We start from the raw sequence: 19,922 nt of genomic DNA, 5'->3' as shown, positions 1-19,922 counted from the left end.
ACGACTAAACGCCTCGGCTCACTTCCTCATCAGGTCTGATGCTTCGCTACAGGTTTGGAGAAGTTCCTGTTCCCCAAGGGGTCACTGACCTTGACCACACACACACACACACACACACACACACACACACACACACACACACACACACACACACACACACACACACACACACACACACACACACACACACACACACACACACACACACACACACACACACACACTCTTTCTAAACACACACACCTAACTGACTCCTGTCTGAATGTAGTTTATTTTCCTTGCTACAGAATATAGGATATACATTTTCACTGGTTTCCATTTTAAACCTGAATTAAAGAACTCCAGGCTTCAACGTTTGTCACGATTTTCAATGGAAAACCAACATTTTTTATAGTAAATAGTTACAGTTCATTTAAGGTGTTGACAGCTGAGGAAATATTTTGTGAAAGCAACACAATTCCCAGTATTTGCCCTGCAAACTATATTTAAATGTTTAGAATTTTCAGCCTTTGTCTTGCATTAAAAACATTTTTTATCTTAGGTTCACTAGCTCTTTCAGAATAAACTAATAATCTGTCCGTTGAGTAATATAAATAATCATCCTGTAAATATTTTGGGGGAGAAGCAAATCTTTACAGGGGCCCTATAATGCTTATTTTCAGGTTCATATATGTATTCCGTGTCTCTACTGAAACATGTTTACATGCTTTAACGTTCAAAAAGTGCTTTATTTTTCTTATACTGCCAGTGCTCTTTCCACGCTCTGTCTAAAACCAGAGCCCAGTCTGCTTTGATTGGTTAGCTGGCCGGCTCTGTTGTGATTGTTCAACTGCATAGATATCCCTCCCCTTAGCATATCACGTACAATGTGTTGGAGCGCTATATAAGAGTGCTATTGATGTCACCATGTTACAGAATTGAACAAAGGGGTCCACTGGAGGCGTTTCGGGCAGGGGGGGTGTGTGGTAGAGAAACTCCCCTCTGGAGGGAACTTTGGGATTTTAGCCTTTACCGACCATTTACATGCACGCAAATCAATATAACACACTAGAAAACCCCAAAAAGCATAATAGGGACCCTTTAAATTAAAAAATACACCACCCTGCTCTGATACACATGCAATCACCTAACTGAAGTGTATTAATTAACACGTTCACCCTAGAGTGGTCCTGAGTCTGAAATCACAACCGCATGTTTCCCAGTCCAAAGTACGAACACTAGAATCCCCGTAATTGCTCACTGACAAACCCATTTTCCTACGAGTAAAATGTCCTGCTAATTGTATTGATATTGGCAGATAGAGCGCAGTTGGGGAAATTAGAATACTGCAGTTTATAATTTAAAGGGGCAGAGTCAGATTGCAGCACCGGGGCACGATGGGACTGTTTAGACATACGGAAGCAACTTGTGCTGTTATGCTTCGTCACAGGAACGCTGGAACTTCAGGCTTTTTGGTTCAATAGAGATGGATGGGTCTATTTCGCGTTTCTGGCAATTCATGGGGTAATTAATGGAATCATAACTCCCCCAGAACGGCCTATGACCTCATATTTTTAGACTCGGAAACGCAGGAGAGAGAAGAGAAATGACATCACTTACTGCAGACATGAATAATCCATCACACAGGACTAATCCCTGCCACGTGTGATGCTGACAATAGCATAAAAGATGGCTTATAAATACACTGAGCTGCTGAATGTGATACGAGAAGGAAGAGGAGGAATGGAGGGGAGGCTGTGGGATACCGGTAAGGGGGGAGGAAGAGTGGGGTTGGGGGAATGTAGTGTATGTGGTTTTTTATGATAGTGGCTGTTTCAAGGGCTGCCTTGGTGGAGGGATGTTTCAAGAGGAATGGGTTTCGTACTTGGGCGAGAGGTGAGCAGCGGATGGTAAATAGCTACCAGGTGTGTGTGTGCGGGGGGAGATAGAGGGGCTCTCTGTGAGGTGTGACAGCAGAGGGGACAGGAGACAGCTGGCTGCGGGAAAAATTACAAGAATAGAAATGAACATTGGCACACCTTCATGTGTATTTTTTGCCATTATGTAGAGGAAAATGATTCTGACCAGAAAAAAAACAGGGTTGGTCCATTGTTTAAACACTTTTAGGAGTTTTGGGCCAAAAGTTGTGCTGTCTTATCGCTATTATTTGTAGTTAGCACCCAAATCATGTCCCGAAGATACCTCACAAACAATTTGAAACAACTTTTTTCGTTATCAGCTGATACTAATTAAAACGTCATTAAATATTACCGTTTTTTGTGCCTCATCAGCCTGACAACTTGGCACTATAAAGGCCAACACCATCCAGCCATTGCCGGGTTGTTACAGAGCCATTCAGTCAGCCAACAGAAAGGAGCAGGCTCTAAACATGTGGAACCCTGACAAACGCTTATTAGAACATTGAGTCCAGTTCTCTAAAATAAGCAGAGTCACTTTTTTGCACAAGCAAGGCGAGTGACCTGACATTTTGCGTTGCTTCACTTATGGACAAGTATTGTTTTTCACAAACCAAGAAACTATCAAGACGCCAAGGAAAAGCAGAGAAGACTGCTAACATGGATGCTGATCTTTTTTTTTTTGCTGATGTTTTGATGAGTAACACAATATGTAAACAGAATTGTGTTTATTTATGAGAAAAAATCTTCACAGGGTTACTTAAAAACCTACATTTACATTTTCCTCCCAAGCGGCCTCGTGTGGTTGTGCGAATGATGAGTGTCCTCTCTCCGCGGCAGAGACAGAGGTAACGTGACGTCATTTGCAACACCACAGAAAGTCTAAGGTGGTTGAGGTTCAAACTCAGACCCTATGACCTCAACAATGGTGACTGCAACTCATGTCCATCTGCATGTAACAGTAACTTAGGTTTCTTTTATAAAAAAGGTTCTTTCACCCTTTACTCTAAGGTGCTGGAAAGGAGGGTCCGGCCGATTGTCAAACCTCAGATTGAAGAGGAACAATGCGGTTTTCGTCCTGGTCGTGGAACGACGGACCAGCTTTTCACTCTCGCAAGGATCCTGGAGGGGGCCTGGGAGTACGCTCATCCGGTCTACATGTGCTTTGTGGATTTGGAGAAGGCGTATGACCGGGTTCCCAGGGAGATACTGTGGGAGGTGCTGCGGGAGTATGGGGTGAGGGGGTCTCTGCTCAGGGCCATCCAATCTCTGTACTCTCAAAGCGAGAGCTGTGTCCGGGTCCTCGGCAGCACGTCGGACCGATTTCCGGTGAGGGTTGGCCTCCGCCAGGGCTGCGCTTTGTCACCAATCCTGTTTGTGATATTCATGGACAGGATTTCAAGGCGTAGTCGTGGGGGAGGGGGTTTGCAGTTCGGTGGGCTAAGGATTGCACCACTGCTTTTTGCAGATGATGTGGTCCTAATGGCTTCATCGGTCTGTGACCTTCAGCACTCACTGGTTCGGTTCGCGGCCGAGTGTGAAGCGGCTGGGATGAGGATCAGCACCTCCAAATCTGAGGCCATGGTTCTCAGCAGGAAACCGATGGACTGTCCACTCCAGGTAGGGAATGAAGCCTTACCCCAAGTTAAGGGGTTCAAGTATCTCGGGGTCTTGTTCTCGAGTGAGGGAACAATGGAGTGTGAGATTGGCCGGAGAATCGGAGCAGCGGGAGAGGTACTACAGTCGCTTTACCGCACCGTTGTGACGAAAAGAGAGCTGAGCCAGAAGGCAAAGCTCTCTGTCTACCGGGCCATGTTCGTTGCTACCCTCACCTACGGTCATGAAGGATGGGTCATGACCGAAAGAACGAGATCGCGGATACAAGCGGACAAAATGGGATTCCTCACCAGGGTGGCTGGCATCTCCCTTAGGGATAAGGTGAGAAGTTCAGTCATCCGGGAGGGACTCGGAGTAGAACCGCTGCTCCTTCGCGTTGAAAGGAGCCAGTTGAGGTGGTTCGGGCACCTAGTGGGGATGCCACCTGGGCGCCTCCCTAGGGAGGTGTTCCAGGCACGTCCAGCTGGGAAGAGACCGAGGGGTAGACCTAGGACCAGGTGGAGGGATTATATCTCTTCGCTGGCCTGGGAGCGCCTTGAAATCCCCCAGTCAGAGCTGGTTGATGTGGCCAGGGAAAGGAAAGTTTGGGGCTCTCTGCTGGAGCTGTTACCTCCGCGACCCTGACGGATAAGCGGGAGAAGATGGATGGATGGATGGATGTTCTTTCACCCTTATTCAAATCGTTTAAGGTGCCTGAACATAAACAGAGCTTTACCATAGATGTGGCACATCAGGAAACAGCCATGATTCTTATAACATATGACATGTTATGCGTTTTAGGTGTAAGGACTATGCAGTCATTGCTGTTTATACAGTGTCAGAATTGTAATGTTAATATAATAGTGTTTTAAAGAAGGTTATATATGTCTTTTACTGGTGTATTAAGGTATATAAACCAACATTAAAGGTTCTTTTTTTCGCAAATAAACAATTTTTAAGTTTGGTTGCCTTTACTTTGCATGCAACTTCACTCCCTGCCACATGCTGCTGAGGAATGCACGAGTGCACAGACGGGGGGGCCATCCCTGACATGATAATCAAGATGATAGTTAGCTGTGGAGAGCCAAGGAGCACAGCAACCCCCCGATCCATCAAGCCTGAGCCCCGGAAACCACTGTTACCCTTAGCATTAGACATGTTTACGTTCCAGCTGCAGTATGTGAAGCAGCCACCCACTCACAATGTATTTGCACGGGTGTATTTGGGTGTGTGAGTACGGGTGTAAGAGTGTGTGTGTGGTGTAAGCGTAGTTTGCGAGTCGCTGTTCTTCCCTGACGGTTTCACGTTCACATTTTTCTGCTGGCTGATTTAACAGAGGAATGGCTTAATTGGGGTTAATTGTTCCAATCCATCTGTGAAGCTGTATGTGAGCGAGAAAAAAAGGGTTTGTATGTGTGCGTGTGCAGTAACATGTCAAGCTCTGAAACCCAAATCCAAAGCCAATGCTCCCTCACTTTCATCTTATTCATACATTCATGAAAAAATAAACATGCAAGCCTGGAGAAGAGGAGGGGAGGGGAGGGAGGGTGGTGACGGAGAGGGGGAATGCAGGCTGAGAGTATGATGTAGAAGCAGCTGGATTTCTCTTCTCCCTGCTACCTTCAGACTCATATGACATCCACCAGCCGTTTGATTGGAAATGCTAAATAGGGGCTTTTTATCTTCATGTGTAAAAACGGCCAGTCATTTGTGTGTGAGTTACTCACCTCTCTGGCCACTGATGAACTCATTCCTGCAGTTTTGCATCAGCTGCAGGATCCACTTGTGCTGAGCGTAGATGCACTGCCATGCTGGGTCGCCTGGAGCATGAAGGTCCGACAGGTACCTAGACATGCATAACACATTTAGATTCAAAGCCTTTAATATACGGAGGCCCTGAGAGGCAAGTGAGGAAAGTAAAAAGGTGATCCAAGTGATCTTATTTGTTGTCTCCTGGATTTATGACTGAAGAATAGGTGAAAGAAGATGGGGTTTTTTTCAGGCTCATTGTTTATAAATTGCTTATATTTTTTGGGTCTGTCAAATGGGTGAAAAACGTGTTTGACAGGTGAAAAAAGAACTGTGCGTTAGCAAGTCTCCTAATGTTTAGGTTTAGGGTGTTAAAGTTAAATTAAAACTCACCTGAAAGAACATGAATGCTTTTAGTTGTATTTACATACAACATAGGTCAATGGGGTAATACAGCCTCTTGTGGACATAATGAGTATTACAACAAAACAACACTACATTACACATGACAAATAAAGACGGACAAATAATAAAATTATTTCAACTGGCAAAACTTTTTCCCAATCTGGTTTCAAGTATGAACAAAAAGTCACTTTAAAATGTTTTGTTCAGTTAACAATTTTCCTCAAGTCTTTTACAAAAAAAAGTCACTTTTTCACAACTTTTTTTTCTTGAACTGTTTTACACATTAAAAAAAATTATTTAACCAATTTTATTTTTTGGCAAACGTTTTTTAACACCGGTCCTAATTTATTTAAACTTTCTTTGCCCCTCAGGTCTTCCATACAATGCTGGCTTATAGGTACAGTAGATAACGTCAAACACCAATCTCAGGAAGATCTTGACACTCAATGTGGTTGGCAATACTCAGTGACCTCTGTGCTGTCAGATTACTCTCACTCTCTCAACTGTCACCTGGCTCCATCTACTGTCATCCTCTGAATCAGCAGCTCATTTGGTTCTCATTAGGTGGCATCTTTCAGAAGATTGAGCAAGACCCACAGGCACAAACACACACATGCACACTAGCGCCCACCATCAAAGGCAAGAGTAAACAGGAGCTGAGTGGGCGTTCAGAGCCGTGCCTGACGCAGCAAGATGAAAGATGTTGCTGTTTGGTTAAGAACTGGTCTCTGTGATCCTGACAGGTTGGTCTGAACAATAATAAATCGGGGGATACCACAAGTATGAAACGGCAGAAGGATAGAGGGGGGAGAAACGCAGCAAAATAGAAACAGGTAAAGAGAACGGGAAAGCACAAAGCTAAATGTGAACAGTCAGAGTAAAAGGGAAACATTTGATGGAGGACGAGGTTCTGGTAAACGATGTCAAGTCAAAGAAATCAAAAGGAGTGTAATGATGGAGGATACATGTTTAGAAATGGTGTGACGTGTCAACAAACCAAAAACTGCCGGATAGTGTTTTAAAAAAAACCTCTTTCACATTAATAAATGAATCAATTATTCAAAAACAAATCAAAGAGCACAACTGTGGGGAAAACAAACTGATGGTATTAAATGGCCATTGCTGTATTATGAAGACGTAAAGAGACCTGATGTATCTCTTCTGGTCGTGCAGCGTTGACGGGGTCTGCAGCAGTTTCTCCAGCAAGAGACTCCTCAGAGCTCCGATCCTCGTCTCCACCTCAGCGTACACTAGAGCGGAGTAACAGAACAAAGCGTTGTGATATGGTTTCTACTTCATATGATTCATTTGTTGAGTCAAAAACTCAAATGAAATGTTTACCTTTTTTGAAAACAGGGACTTCGGTATTGCCAAAGAGAGATTTGGCCTTCTCATAGTCGTTGATCACCACGTCGTAATCACCCTGAGGGAGAAAAGTTAATTAAATGCAGCACAAGCAGCTTTTATTTCATTTCAACATATTTATTGTGAAAGAAAATTATATTTAAGCCTCTCTTGCTCTACCCTCTGGATGACCGGCATCTAACTGAGCCTCAAACAAATGTGCATACTGACGGGGATGAATGCAACCGTCTAACGGGAAAACTGTATGAAATACTTTGAATTAATCACTACTAATTGTATCCAATATCTGTGCTAAAAGTAAAAGTAAAAGATACAAAGACACTTAAGTGTTTCCATATTTGTTATGTATTATCTAGGCCCTGGTTTTGATGGATTTTTATACATTTATGCATCTGCTGTAAGCAACCACCAGTTTCCTGAAAAAGGACTTAAAATGAAGTAAGGTGAAGGTACTTGCAGATGGACGTACTAAGGCAAGGGAAGCTTCTTGTGTGAGATATTACGTTTTATGATGATTGCTCTGGTTAAATAATAATCAAAGAATATATTTAAAGATGTATATGTTTGCTATGATTGCTAAATTAACACAAGATTAGTTCCATCAACACCAATAGGAAAATAATAGCCTCACAAAAAACCAGATCTAAAGGCTATAGTATGCTATAGTAGGGGAGTTCTGAGACTGCAGAACAGATTATCACCTCCTCCACCACCCAGAGAGCTGAGGGCTTTTCCTTCTTGACCAAAGATAATATCTCATATCATACTACACACAGCTTGAATAACAGCATTACAACTGAAGAGGTGGGGAAAGGGATGCTATATATATTTTCTACTAGGAACTTTATATTCATACATGACCTGGTGACTCTATTATAAATTTGTACATACGTGCTGCTTGAGAATTAGGGTTATGAATCTTTAGATATTTAATGACTCAATTCGGATGGGGGTCACAATCCAGGACATAGGGGAGCATGTTTTTTTAGGATCTACTCTAATCTGCTGTGCGCTGACAAAACTGTGTGGCAAATAAAGGCACAAAGTTGAGTAAAGTTGACTTAAAATTTAGTTAAAAGTGTTAAATCATTTGAAAAAGGTATAACAACTAATTGTATTAATGTAAACACTCAAAGGCAAACCTATGAAAAAAAGATGCATTTATTCATGCTTAAGTTGCATAAATAAAACCTACAAACTAAATACTTTAAGTATTTCTTAATATTAGTGACTTTAAGTATAAGTACATAAGGTATACAATTAAATAAAATGCTGCCTGAGCATAAATACAATTAGTACGCTTAGGCAAGCTGCCTTTTTATTTCTCACAGACTTGGCAATACATATTTTTTTATTGTACAATGGGATTTTCTGTCACTTTTCTACAAATTACACAATAATATGGGTGTGTAGGTTTACTGTCCATCAGTTGCAATATCTAGGATCTTTTGAAGGAAAAAACATTTAAGAAATACTAAATTGTGAGTCCTATTTCTTACATTAACCGTTTTCTCCCATCCTTAATGTGGATAGTACCTTTTGGATATTGCGTTCAATGTTGAGTGGCAGGTTGAAGAGAAACTTGAAACGCTGAAGGACGTTGAGTGCATTGCGTGTGGAGTCAGCTTTGTCTTTCCGCCCCAAGACCTCCTGGAAAAGAGTATCTGCAGTATTGCTCGCTCCTACGAGGAAACACAGAGAGCGAAAGAATGAGAGAGAGCCAAGAGGCAGGAGCAAATCAGAAACTGGGATACTATATAAATAAATGCTGATACCACATTTCCCTTTTAATGTCAGTCTCTGGTTTTCCTTCTGCTCTTTGTGTCTGACACAGAAGAGGCTGAGCTGCTAAGGAGAAAGTGACAGCTATCTGCTAGTCGGACAGTTTATTGGGACCTTTGTGCGACTAACGGGCTTCGTGGGTGGCCTTGGATGTGTCGTCAGATAGAAAGGAAAATAGTTTCTTCTAATCATAACAAAACCCCACCCCCATAGCAAAACCCCTGAAGGATTAACAGCATGGGATCCAACGGAGGAATTTTTCAAATTGTTTCACTTGCCAATCGTAGTTGTCATCAAACTAACATTCTATTTTGTGATTGGAGTTTTTAGGGGTGAACGGTGGCCTGGGCCCTACCAGTCTGGGGATGTGGGGATGAAAGCTACGTCCGGCTTGGAGGTTTATTTACACTAGACTCCGGGAAAAGGACCTGCTTATTGACCCTCCATTAGAGGAGCCACATTATCATGTATGAGATGAGAGGGGGGGGGGAACACGCGATCTGCTGGCAATAAATGGGAAGCTCTACAAAGGCATAAAAAGATTAATTAATGGATGGCAAATCATGGTGTGTTAAGTTTTGCAGCACAAAGCCTGTGTCAGAATCACTTCAAACAGTTCAGTTTTATTTGAGTATTTTAAAATAATGCCAAGGACTAACTGTAACATTGTCAAAAATGTAACCCTAGAGCGATTTTCATTCGCAAAAAGAAATTAATAAGCGAAATTACAAACACTCGCTTTTGAATGCAATGATGTCTTAGACCATTTGCATGAACACAAACACACACCTTAATTCCAAATTGTAGGCTTCTAGGGCAAAAAATGTGGGCACTATGGGGGGTTACATTATAAAAGTGACCCGATGTCAAGGTCCATGGCCCTTACTAGCTTTTTCAATGGTCAGCAAATGGTAAAAGATCACTTCTATTCACTACTGACATCTAATATCATCGTTTATAGATAACAGGAATAAAAACCTCCCCCAATGATGTTGTCACCTGATGCAAGGGGGGCAAGCTTCATTGGATGAGAACGATTGAAGGATACACTTTAACTAAGCGTTGAGATTATTTTATAAAATGTAAAAGTTTTGTTCTTAAAATAATCAATATATAATAATTAATAACCCGTAAAATGTCCCCCTCTGAATTCTATTTTAGGAATAAAGGTACACTTTTTGTTAACATTAACACAAATATAAGACATTTAAAATGTGAAACTAGCCGAAAGGGTTGATGATTTATAAGTTATGACAGAAACTATATTATAAAATGGTAAAGAGTGTACAATAAGAGATTTTCAACATAACTTGCTAATGCATTAGGTTGTTTTTTTTACTAACATAAATCAATGTGTTCCTTATTAATTTAATACTCACATTTTCATACAACTCCATCAGACTGGAAAACAATTAAACAACTTAAAAGATTGCAGAATTTATCATATCACATCCTCTGAACTCTAATCTGATTTTATCAAACCAGCTTTTTATACATTACATACAGATTTCATAGACATCGACTATCAATGCATTTATTGACTCATCAAATGGGGCTTTTAGGTGCTTTCCAGGTGTGTTTTGGGGAAATATCCCAAAAACTGAACCTGTATAATTGCAATTTCTCTTGGTGCTTGACTCTAAATGAAAGATGCTTACTGTTGAGAATGTTTTCTAGTCGTTGGGTCATGGATCCCTCCACTCTCTCTGTGCCATCAGACTCCAGCCTCTGGTGGATCGCTGAAACACAGAAGTCAGTTTTATTCTGTATTTTAAAAGGCTGTGATGGAAAATACACATTAAAAAAACCCTCTGAAATAAAACATCTGAGAAAGTAGAAGGATTAGCATTATGTTGATGTAGGAAGTAATGTAAAAGAAATGGTTCTCTACAGTATAAAGCGACTCACATCCAGTCTCCTGAGACTTTTTCAATTTCAGGAACTGAAGGTAAAACAATAAACAGGCCCTACCCCAGTGATAGATGGGAGATAAACTCGCCGGTTCTCCGCCTATAGATGCTGCTATTGAACCTAGCCCCCCCTCCTTTGGCCTGTTCCCACGCAGTAAACGACGTGACCCTTTCCCAGCGGTACTGTACTGGATCAATTCACCTAAGCACGGCCATTAACAGCACGGTTTTGTGGTCTTGGGACATTTGGAGCCCTTTGACCTTGAGGTAATGAGAATCTAAAATGTTTCAACTCTCTAAAAAATAACATTTGGGAGAGCAGAGCAGGAGGTCTGGATGCCAAAAATGACTTTAGGGGGGAGGAAAATCTCTGATGGCTTGTATTCATCACTTAGCATGAAGAGCTTGATGCGGGAGAGGGACTTTGAAAAGAGGGAATGAGGGGAGAAAACAGAGAGAGCAAAAAAAGAGGCAGTGGTGTGGCTACCCCAGTGAATAAATAAATGGTGAGCAGTATTGGGCAGCCGGGCGCTGAGAGCTGCAGTGTGGGTTTATTGACAGAGTGGAAGGGAGGTGGAGACGGCTTAGGAGACCTTCTCGTGCATACTTGGGGAACGATTCAAATATGCAACGGGCAGACATCTCAAGAATGAAGTTAAGAGACAGAAACATGGGAGGAAAAAAAAAGAAAAAATCCAATAATTTCTCTCTTTTTTTCACGTCCCTGCCTTCCTTCTTCTCTTAGTTCTTTAAATGTTAGAAGAGCTTGGACACAGCAGAGGGAGCGGGAGGCAAAGTGAAGGGGGGGGAGTTCTGTAAATAAATATGTGGGCCCATTCTGACAGACAGAAGCCTCAAGGCTGGGATTGAGGTATTTCTAAAACACGCTGTTCAAACATGCCATTGCTTAATCAGTACGGACGGCGCTGGCCTTTTCGTGGACCTCTCGCTGCTTGCTGACCGGTAGAAAATGCGGCAGGTTCGGATAAAGGCACGTAGACTTGGGAGTGTGTATGGGAGAGCGCAGGATTGATAGGGCTGAACACACAGGAAGACACACACACTGCAGGTCTGCTTCACATCTCCGCAATACCCCCCCCCTGCCCTGCTGCCAGCTGTGTGTCCTCTGCATCTGTCACACACTGAAGGGCCCATGACGTCATGGCTAACCTAAACATCAGGTCAGAGTCCGGATAACACACGCAGCCAGGACTTGAGGAAGAGCTGCAGCTCCCGCTTTCACTTCCTGGATCCGTTTGAGGGAAGACGGAAAAAAATGAATAAGAATAAAAATACAGTGTCCCTGGATTCTAAAGCTGGAGATGTTTTGACTCCTGCCGGGGCTGGGGGGCTCAGGGAATAGGCCCTGGGAATATGGCATTTTTGGAACACGGTAGCCGTTCCGTTTCCTGCATCACTGGGAGACTTCCTGTTCACACAACAATGAAAAACCTCAAATTTCCACATTTTTAGTAGAAACAACCCTGGACCCCCTGACAGACAGTCCGTCAGTCAATCAGCCGGAGAAGCTCTTTCCAAGAGCAGGGCTCTGTCTGTCACTGAGGCTCCATGCACGCATCTTTCAACAGCCTGTGGTGGTTCACATGGAGGGTTTACCGAAAAAAATCCCTCATGCAAACAACTTCAATATTTGATCAAACTAAATATCAGCCAATCGGACCACTCCAAAACACTATGTGGACTCAAAACTCGCAAAACTACTTGATATAATTCCTTCAGGAATTCCATGTGTAGTAGCTTGAAACATTATTTGACTTAATAACCATAAGATAGCTTTCTACCCCCAGTAAATAGAAACTCCTCACAGGTAAAAAAAATCTGAATTTCCTGCTTTATCTAAGTTTTGAACACAATAACTTTGGCTTTGGACTGATAAAACCTTTTCTAGACCAAACAATTAATCGATTAAAATACCTAAAACATGAAATCAGTCTTGATAACCTGTGAGTGATGCTGCATAATTCATTTTGGTAAAAGGCTAGAACACAGAACTATGTATAGAAATCTAATACACCCAGATTCAGGGTTCAATTCCCGCTGATGCAAACTATGCAATTATAATTCTTTACCTTCAATTATGTCTACAGTTTAGCATTGTTCCCCATGTTCGTCAGTAATAATATACATTTTATTAATATCATCTTTCAGAGTTTTTTCTTTCCTTTAAGTTTTTGGATTGTTTGGTTTACTTAAAAGCTGCAATAGCCTCCCTTTGGATCTTAGAACAGCAAGCTTAATTGGGGATTTTGAAAGAAAATTGAGGACATATCTTTTTAATTTGGGTTCATTTTAGTTGTATCATGTTTTATTGTTTTAAGGGTCTGTGATATAACTCTTTTTGTTTGTTTATAACTTGTTTTTATTGCATTCCTCCATCTTTATTTTGTATCAGTAAAGAACTTTGGGCTGCATCTTGCATGAAAGCTGCTATATAAATAAAGCTCATTATTATTAATAAAATAACAATATTTTGAATCATATCTACTATGCTAATACAGAACTTGAGTCTTTACCCATTTATGTAAAGATATTTTTAAACAGATAAATAGAACAGAAGGACTGAATTGTGAAATGAGATTGAAAAAGAAACTGTATTGAGGAATAAGTCTGTGATTGGCATGGGTTCCTTTGCTTTAATAAAAAACGTCATGCACTGCTAGTTCCATATCAATGCTGATCTGTGTGTAGCTGATTGATTGAACCATACAGATCTTTTGAGGCCCTTTTGAAGCTCTTAGAAAACAACCCAAGCGTTGAGAGCTGGCCCGAACTCCAAGTCTTGTTTCTGCATTTGCTGGCATTCTCTAACAGATCGCTCTGTCATTAACAACATTTGTGGTTGTTATATGCAAAACTCTGCAGTTCATAGTTCATTAGAAAGAGACATGGGATTTTGTTTTGCTATTTCAGTTGGATTTGGTTAGCTGTACTTAAGAGCAATTAAGAAGCAATTAGTGGGGACACGAAATAGAGGGAGGTAGGGAAACCCCACGGATATTGAAGTCAGAGTCCTGCTGTTTGCTCTAAATATTTTCTAAACGCCTCATTTCTTTCCCCCGTTTTGGCTTCTCTGCCTTGTTTCCACCTTGCCGGCAGCAGCGCACTTGCATTAAAAAGTAACTCCAGACTTCTATTAAAGTCATCAATAAAAATCTCACATGCAAGCAGGAGTGAAAATAAACAGGAGAGGAGGGCGAAATGTCTTGATGGTGATTGAGGGTGCTGGAAGCTCTGCAGCTAATGTTAACACACAAAGGGAACACACAAGCACCCTGTTAATTTTACAGCTAATTTCTTAAAACACGTTCACAACCCTGGTGAGGTTCATTTGGAATAACTAATAACAACAGAGACCTGCCAAGCGCCGCTGAGAGACAAAGAAAGGATTCACAGTTGCTCAGACAGCAGCTGTGCTAACCAGGCCTGGCAGCGTGCTGGCTGGCTGCGAGCAGCGTGTCTGCTGGTATGTCGGTTTGGCTGACCATGCAGAGTATACAGAATATCTCCACTTGAGCTATCCATTTGGGGCCACCACTTCATTTTATTCTGACTGAGAGCCAAATGTTGGCCAAGAAAGGATGTTGCAGTGCTGTAATGAGTCATGGTGAGAAAGCAGCCGTCGGGAAGTTTAAAAATGAACTTTAAGTCAAGCTGCTGTTCTGGATATAAGAGTGTTTTTAGTGGAAATTACTTTTGAAAAGTGGGAGTTGTATGATAGGCGTGGATAAAGTGAGCCATGTTGTTACATAGCTTCTGTTCATTTATGATAAAGTCTATTCCATGTTGTTTGTAGCTTTATTGTTGATGAGCTAGCAAGTCGGTTAGCATTCATTTAGTGTGTGTCTTGTAGAGTTAAACAGAGCCTTTAATGCCACCATTAATTATGTTGAGTTGCCACAAAGACTCCTTACTCATTAAAGGGGGAAATTAAGTGAAAAGCACAGAAAAAAATATTATAGGAGACTATTATGCAAATTCTTTGGATCATATTTGTATTTTGTGGCTATACTGTGACATGTTTACATGCTTTAATGTTCAAAAAGCTCTTTATTGTTCTTTGCTGAAGCACCTCTTTTCACCCTCTGTCTGAAACCAGAGTCCAGTCTGCTCTGATTGGTTAGCTGCCTGGCTCTGTTGTGATTGGTTAATCGCTTCCAGATGTCCAGCCCCTTAGCCTATCGCGTTCAATATGTTGGAATGATAGTGAATAGAAGCGCAACTTTTAAGTAGTGTGTCACAATGTAACGGAAGTAAACAAAGGAGTCAAATGAGAGGTTTCAGGCAAGGGGGATGACTGGTTGGAGAGAAACCTTGGGATTTTAGCCTTTGCAGACCATTTAAATGCACAAAACCACTATAGGAAAGGGAAATCCCAAAAAAGCCTAATAGGGCCCTTTTAATATCAAAATGGAAACGCTAGAAAACGCTCACATGAAAACACCATCAGACCAGCTACAAAGATGTGAGTTTTACAAACAGGAATAACTGATTTTTCCTGGTGCTTAGTTAGGGTCAGGTCAAGATTCAATACCAAATAGTTGCATATTTAGATATCCAGCAGACACAATGTTGCTCTCCTCCGAATGATATGACAGAATTAAATAAAACACTTGGTGTTTGATGAGCTTTACATTATTTACTGTTTTAAATATATGTGTTAGACATGCATTGCCTGCCCACCTTGTTCAGCTCAAAGTGTTCCTAATCAACAAAATAGGTGATCCAAATTAAATGGGGCATTTTTGAACCATTTTATATAAAGGTCAACAAGGTACATGAAGCATCATCATTGGTTCACGGGTCACATAAGTCCATCCATACTGTATTGCTTCCTCCTCCTGTAGAGACTGTACATTTCCCATTAGGGGCAGCGGGCACACAGTAGGCACGCTCAGTCTGAACGTGAGAATGACTGCGCATTGTTCCCATTGGTCTTATTGGGTCTGTTATCGGCACTATCAGTCCTAATACTCTGGCCCGCATTGTGTTGGGCTGCTCCGTTTATTTAGATTTAGCCACTAACAATGAAAACATTGCCTCTCTCCCAACCGGGGCACAAACATACGAAAAGCAATAATAATAATGATGGAGGCAGAAAAGTGTATGTATAAATAGTAAGGGGAAGTAACTGAGCGGCTATGGTGGGAGGAGAGAGTAAACAGACAAAAGTATGAATGATGAGGCGAACAATTGATTTGAAGTACCTGGCAGAGCGACAGCAGTCAGTCTCTGCTACCTTGAAATAATTTTGGCATCTGTAGCTCTATGCGTGTTTGTGTGTGAGATTGTGTGCGACAGGTGAGAGCTGATCTTATTTTGATTAACGTAAATTAGTCATGTTGAGGTTGGGTTGTGTAACCATAGTACTAAGTGGAGGGGTTTTGACACGGCAGCCAAATTAGCCTCTTTAATCAACCGCGTGTGGAAAAGTCCCAAGACACGCATGCTTTCCAAGAAATCAAAAGCTTGTTTATGAGCAGAGATGAAGAGTGATGATGTGAAAAGGTTGTGCAGGCCATTTGGTACGATTCCACTGCACACAGAAATGTGTTAATCCCTCTCACCTGCCAGAGCGTCCTGGGCCTCAAAGAACGTACTGAGGCCTCCTTTCACATACGCCAGACTCCCCTCGTTCTTCTTAGTAGCCTGCTTCTTCAGATTGTTGGCCGCGATCTTCAAGTGCTCAAAACTGAGGGGAAATAAAATGATGACGATCATATTGATGCCAACAAGCTGTGATTGTTGTCAATCATTTTGTCATTATTCTAGTTAAATGAGCAACTGTTTAGTCTATGAAATATCTCAAAATCTTGAAAAATGCTTCTGACAGGAGTCCAAGATCACACAAACCGCTCCTAATTACAATATTAGAGAGAAAAGCATCAGATTGCCATATTTGAATAAAAGCCAGAACTCGTAAATCAACTATTTGACTGGATAACAATAAAGTATTATTCAAATATTGTTGATGTTTTCTGGGACTGAATTTCCACAACGATTGGTCATCTAATGCCTTCAGCACTACATTACAATGATCGCATTTTGCTCGCAAGTTTTTATCGATGAAACACAATCACACACATAATTTTTGGCCAGTGTGAGTACGTGTGTAAGTTTCCCAAGTGAGGTTTCCTTCGCAGGAAGAAACAGTCACCCTGCGAGGTCCAAACAGAGGCCCCTGGTCAGGCTGGATCCTGGGGGTCTGGGTTACTGGAAGGCTAAGCAGGGGGAAAGGAAACCAGGAGAGTCCAAAATAACTCTCCTCTGCCCTGACATGACAGTCGACTGGGCTCGGGGCTTCTGGGTCAGCAGGCTGCCTTGTTGTCTACATACCTAACTGCTCTGTGAAGGGGCCAAGGGACCATGTGAAGATTCAGCCGTAACCTCAATGCGATAATCATAAAACCAGGTGGCGTGAAAGCTTTCAGTTTTGTGCCATCCATTCAATTTGTATACTTCAATTTCTTTTAAAATGTTGGCATGTCTGACCAATGGTCAAAAGATACATATATGCAGTTAACTAATGAAGAAGAGAATAAACAAAATAGAGAAGCTATCTTTCAATTATTAAAAGGAATGCAAATGAAAGTACTGTTAATCAACAGTAATTTAATCGGCTAATTGCAGTACTATTGGGATCTATAATCCTCTATTGGGCTTGGTATAAAAAGGGAATGTGTCTTTTTTCGCAACACTACTAAAAGAATCAAATCACCATTATACATCATGCGTGTACTTAGCCACAGGGAATTGTTCCTCAATCTCTGTTTTGCCTTGTCACTATTACAGTTGAGGACACGAATATGATGCAAGCCAGCTTAATACATACTATATAAAACCTAGTTTTTTCTTGTTGAAAAATATAGTATGAGGGCGCTAGCGTCACTTCCGGCCTATATTACAACCCCGCCTACTTTCTGGCAAAAATAATGCATTCGAGCGAAGCGGGAAATAATAGTTTCTTCATGTCTTAAATCTGCTGAGTCATATATTGCACCTCAATCAACAAATAAATCCTGAGTTATGGCTTGTTTACTTACTCTTCAGAAAAAAGGACAGTAAAAGAAAAAATCTAATTCTGCAATCGAGTGGCAGGTCCATCGGCAGACCAACCGGACATCTATCCGCAATATATTCGGAGCTCCGTAAAAACAAAGCTGTGTCGTCTGCCTGATGCTCTATTCGACAAAGTTTGCATATTTTTGGATTAATTATACAGTTTTTAACAAACAAAAATATTGTTTTCTGGCATCACTTTAACATTTTACAAGGAAAATCTGCATTTTGGTATGAGGGAGCAGCTCCTCTGTTACCCAGTTTGGACAAAACCCTGAAACCATTGAGAGCTCTTTTGTTAGGGACTGTGTTTTGGCAAGAATCTTGCAATAAAATACATATCATGATACAGGGGTGAGGATTCATTATATATCATAACTCATTTGTGTTATGCAATAAGAACAGTGTGATCTGCATTTATCACAGCAGTCCCTGTAACATACAACAACCTTGCACTTTTTATTATTTAATTATTTAAAGCATTGATTGACTTCTTTGCATGGGGGGGTGATGACATGAGGACCTACCTGGAGCCTGTGTGGTTCTCTATGAGGTACCAGGTTGCGGAGAAGTTCTCACTGGTGAAGTCTCCACTCATTCCTGGAAATGTCAGCTCGATGTCTTTCTGTGGGATCTTGCCTCTGAAATAAGACAGTTAAACAAAGATGAACACAGAAGAAAGGCAACGTTAAAAATATATAGTGCTGCAAAGTATAAATAGTAGGTTAAATCCTGGACTGCAATTATACTCAAACAGGGACAAATACAAGTATTCATACATGACAACAGACAGTGATTGAGGCAAAGTAATTGTGTATATTGTGAGTAAATGTTTTGAATGTGCTGCTGGGGTCGGTGTTTTCCAGCAGGGGGCACTGTGCCGCCAGAAAGGCCGCAGGCTGGGAGAGCTTGGCGTGGGAAGTGCAGTGTATGACGCCTGGGTGCCCCTGGAGGACCGAGTACTCATTAGGGAAGTTTGATCTCTGCTAATGACCCGTGGCCTACACAAACCAACCCCCCCCCACCCCATCACCACCCACTCTGCAGATACACACAAACTGACGTACGGGCACTACAGTAAGAAGTTCTTAGATCTGTGAAACTGCAAAAAAAACCATAATGTGGTTAAGATGGGAAACTGGAAGGAATTGCGTAATGTATCTATACTATACAGGCCCTTTTTGGTGTGATTTAAACTACTCATTGCTTTTGTGTGTGATGAAACTCATGTACAAGAACAATTCTGAATGTAGAAGATCAGTGTTTTATGAAGGGAATACAGGTCAATACACAAAATGCGTCTTGTCTTGCTAACAGTTTAGCTCACTACATAGCACTGACAAACTGATGATGACATGGATAGCTGTCTAACACTAAGCTAAATTGAATTGAGAATATCAACCTTGGATGGCTCCTAGAGACAGTCCGAGTCAACATTTACTTTACATTTAACGATCATTGGAGTCCTTCTCTGCACCTTTAAATAAAGTGTTAAGATGAATTTAAATGAGGCTAGCTGAGTGCCCTCTTCAGTTTCCTTGTATTATTCAATGCCACTTGAAGGCTCTTACGTGTTTTCAGTTTGCAGAAGACACTAAGTGAACAAGCTCTTTGCCTGAACACATTTTTGTCATCAGCTACAAAATCTGTTACTTAAATGGTTTCCTTATCCTGGGGGATACAGTCATTTGACAGGCTGTGTCTATGTGTAAAATGGGTGTAATAATAATAATAATATAATATATTCATAATAATAAGCTTTATTTATATAGCACCTTTCATGCAGGATGCAGCCCAAAGTGCTCAACAGATACAAAATAAAGATGGAGCAATATAATTAAAAGCAAGTTATAAACAAACAGAAAGTAACACAGAACCATAAAACAATAAAACAGGAAAACAACTAAAATCAACCAAAATTAAAATGATAGGTTTTCAATTTACTTGGAGTTTGCTCCATATAATAGCGGCATAGCTAAAGTGTAATATAGGTCAAACATTGATGTGACATGGGTGTAATATTGGTCTAACAACAGTGAAACGTGGGTATGATATGGGTGTAATATGGGTGTATGATGGTGTAACATGATTGTAATAGGGGTGAATTAATGTGTTATTTGGATGTAGCAACAGTGTAATTAAG

The 19,922-nt window shown here is 41.2% G+C and overlaps 1 protein-coding gene across 1 annotated transcript in view; it reads right to left on the bottom strand.

The window, feature by feature from the left end:
• exoc2 (exocyst complex component 2) overlaps positions 1 to 19,922 on the bottom strand; it is a 60,002-nt gene that overhangs the window by 21,401 nt on the left and 18,679 nt on the right. The window contains exons 5-11 of the mRNA XM_063891987.1: positions 18,307 to 18,420; positions 16,288 to 16,412; positions 10,451 to 10,531; positions 8,547 to 8,692; positions 6,987 to 7,068; positions 6,793 to 6,895; positions 5,219 to 5,337 (exon numbers count right to left, since the gene is read on the bottom strand). Of these exons, the coding sequence (XP_063748057.1) occupies positions 5,219 to 5,337; positions 6,793 to 6,895; positions 6,987 to 7,068; positions 8,547 to 8,692; positions 10,451 to 10,531; positions 16,288 to 16,412; positions 18,307 to 18,420 (770 nt within the window). The remainder of the gene's footprint in view (positions 1 to 5,218; positions 5,338 to 6,792; positions 6,896 to 6,986; positions 7,069 to 8,546; positions 8,693 to 10,450; positions 10,532 to 16,287; positions 16,413 to 18,306; positions 18,421 to 19,922) is intronic.

This window comes from Eleginops maclovinus, chromosome 9 (assembly GCF_036324505.1).
Source record: "Eleginops maclovinus isolate JMC-PN-2008 ecotype Puerto Natales chromosome 9, JC_Emac_rtc_rv5, whole genome shotgun sequence".
Classification (NCBI taxonomy): domain Eukaryota; kingdom Metazoa; phylum Chordata; class Actinopteri; order Perciformes; family Eleginopidae; genus Eleginops; species Eleginops maclovinus.
Note: the sequence above shows the minus strand (reverse complement) of the source record. Positions and strands in the feature narration are given on the sequence as shown.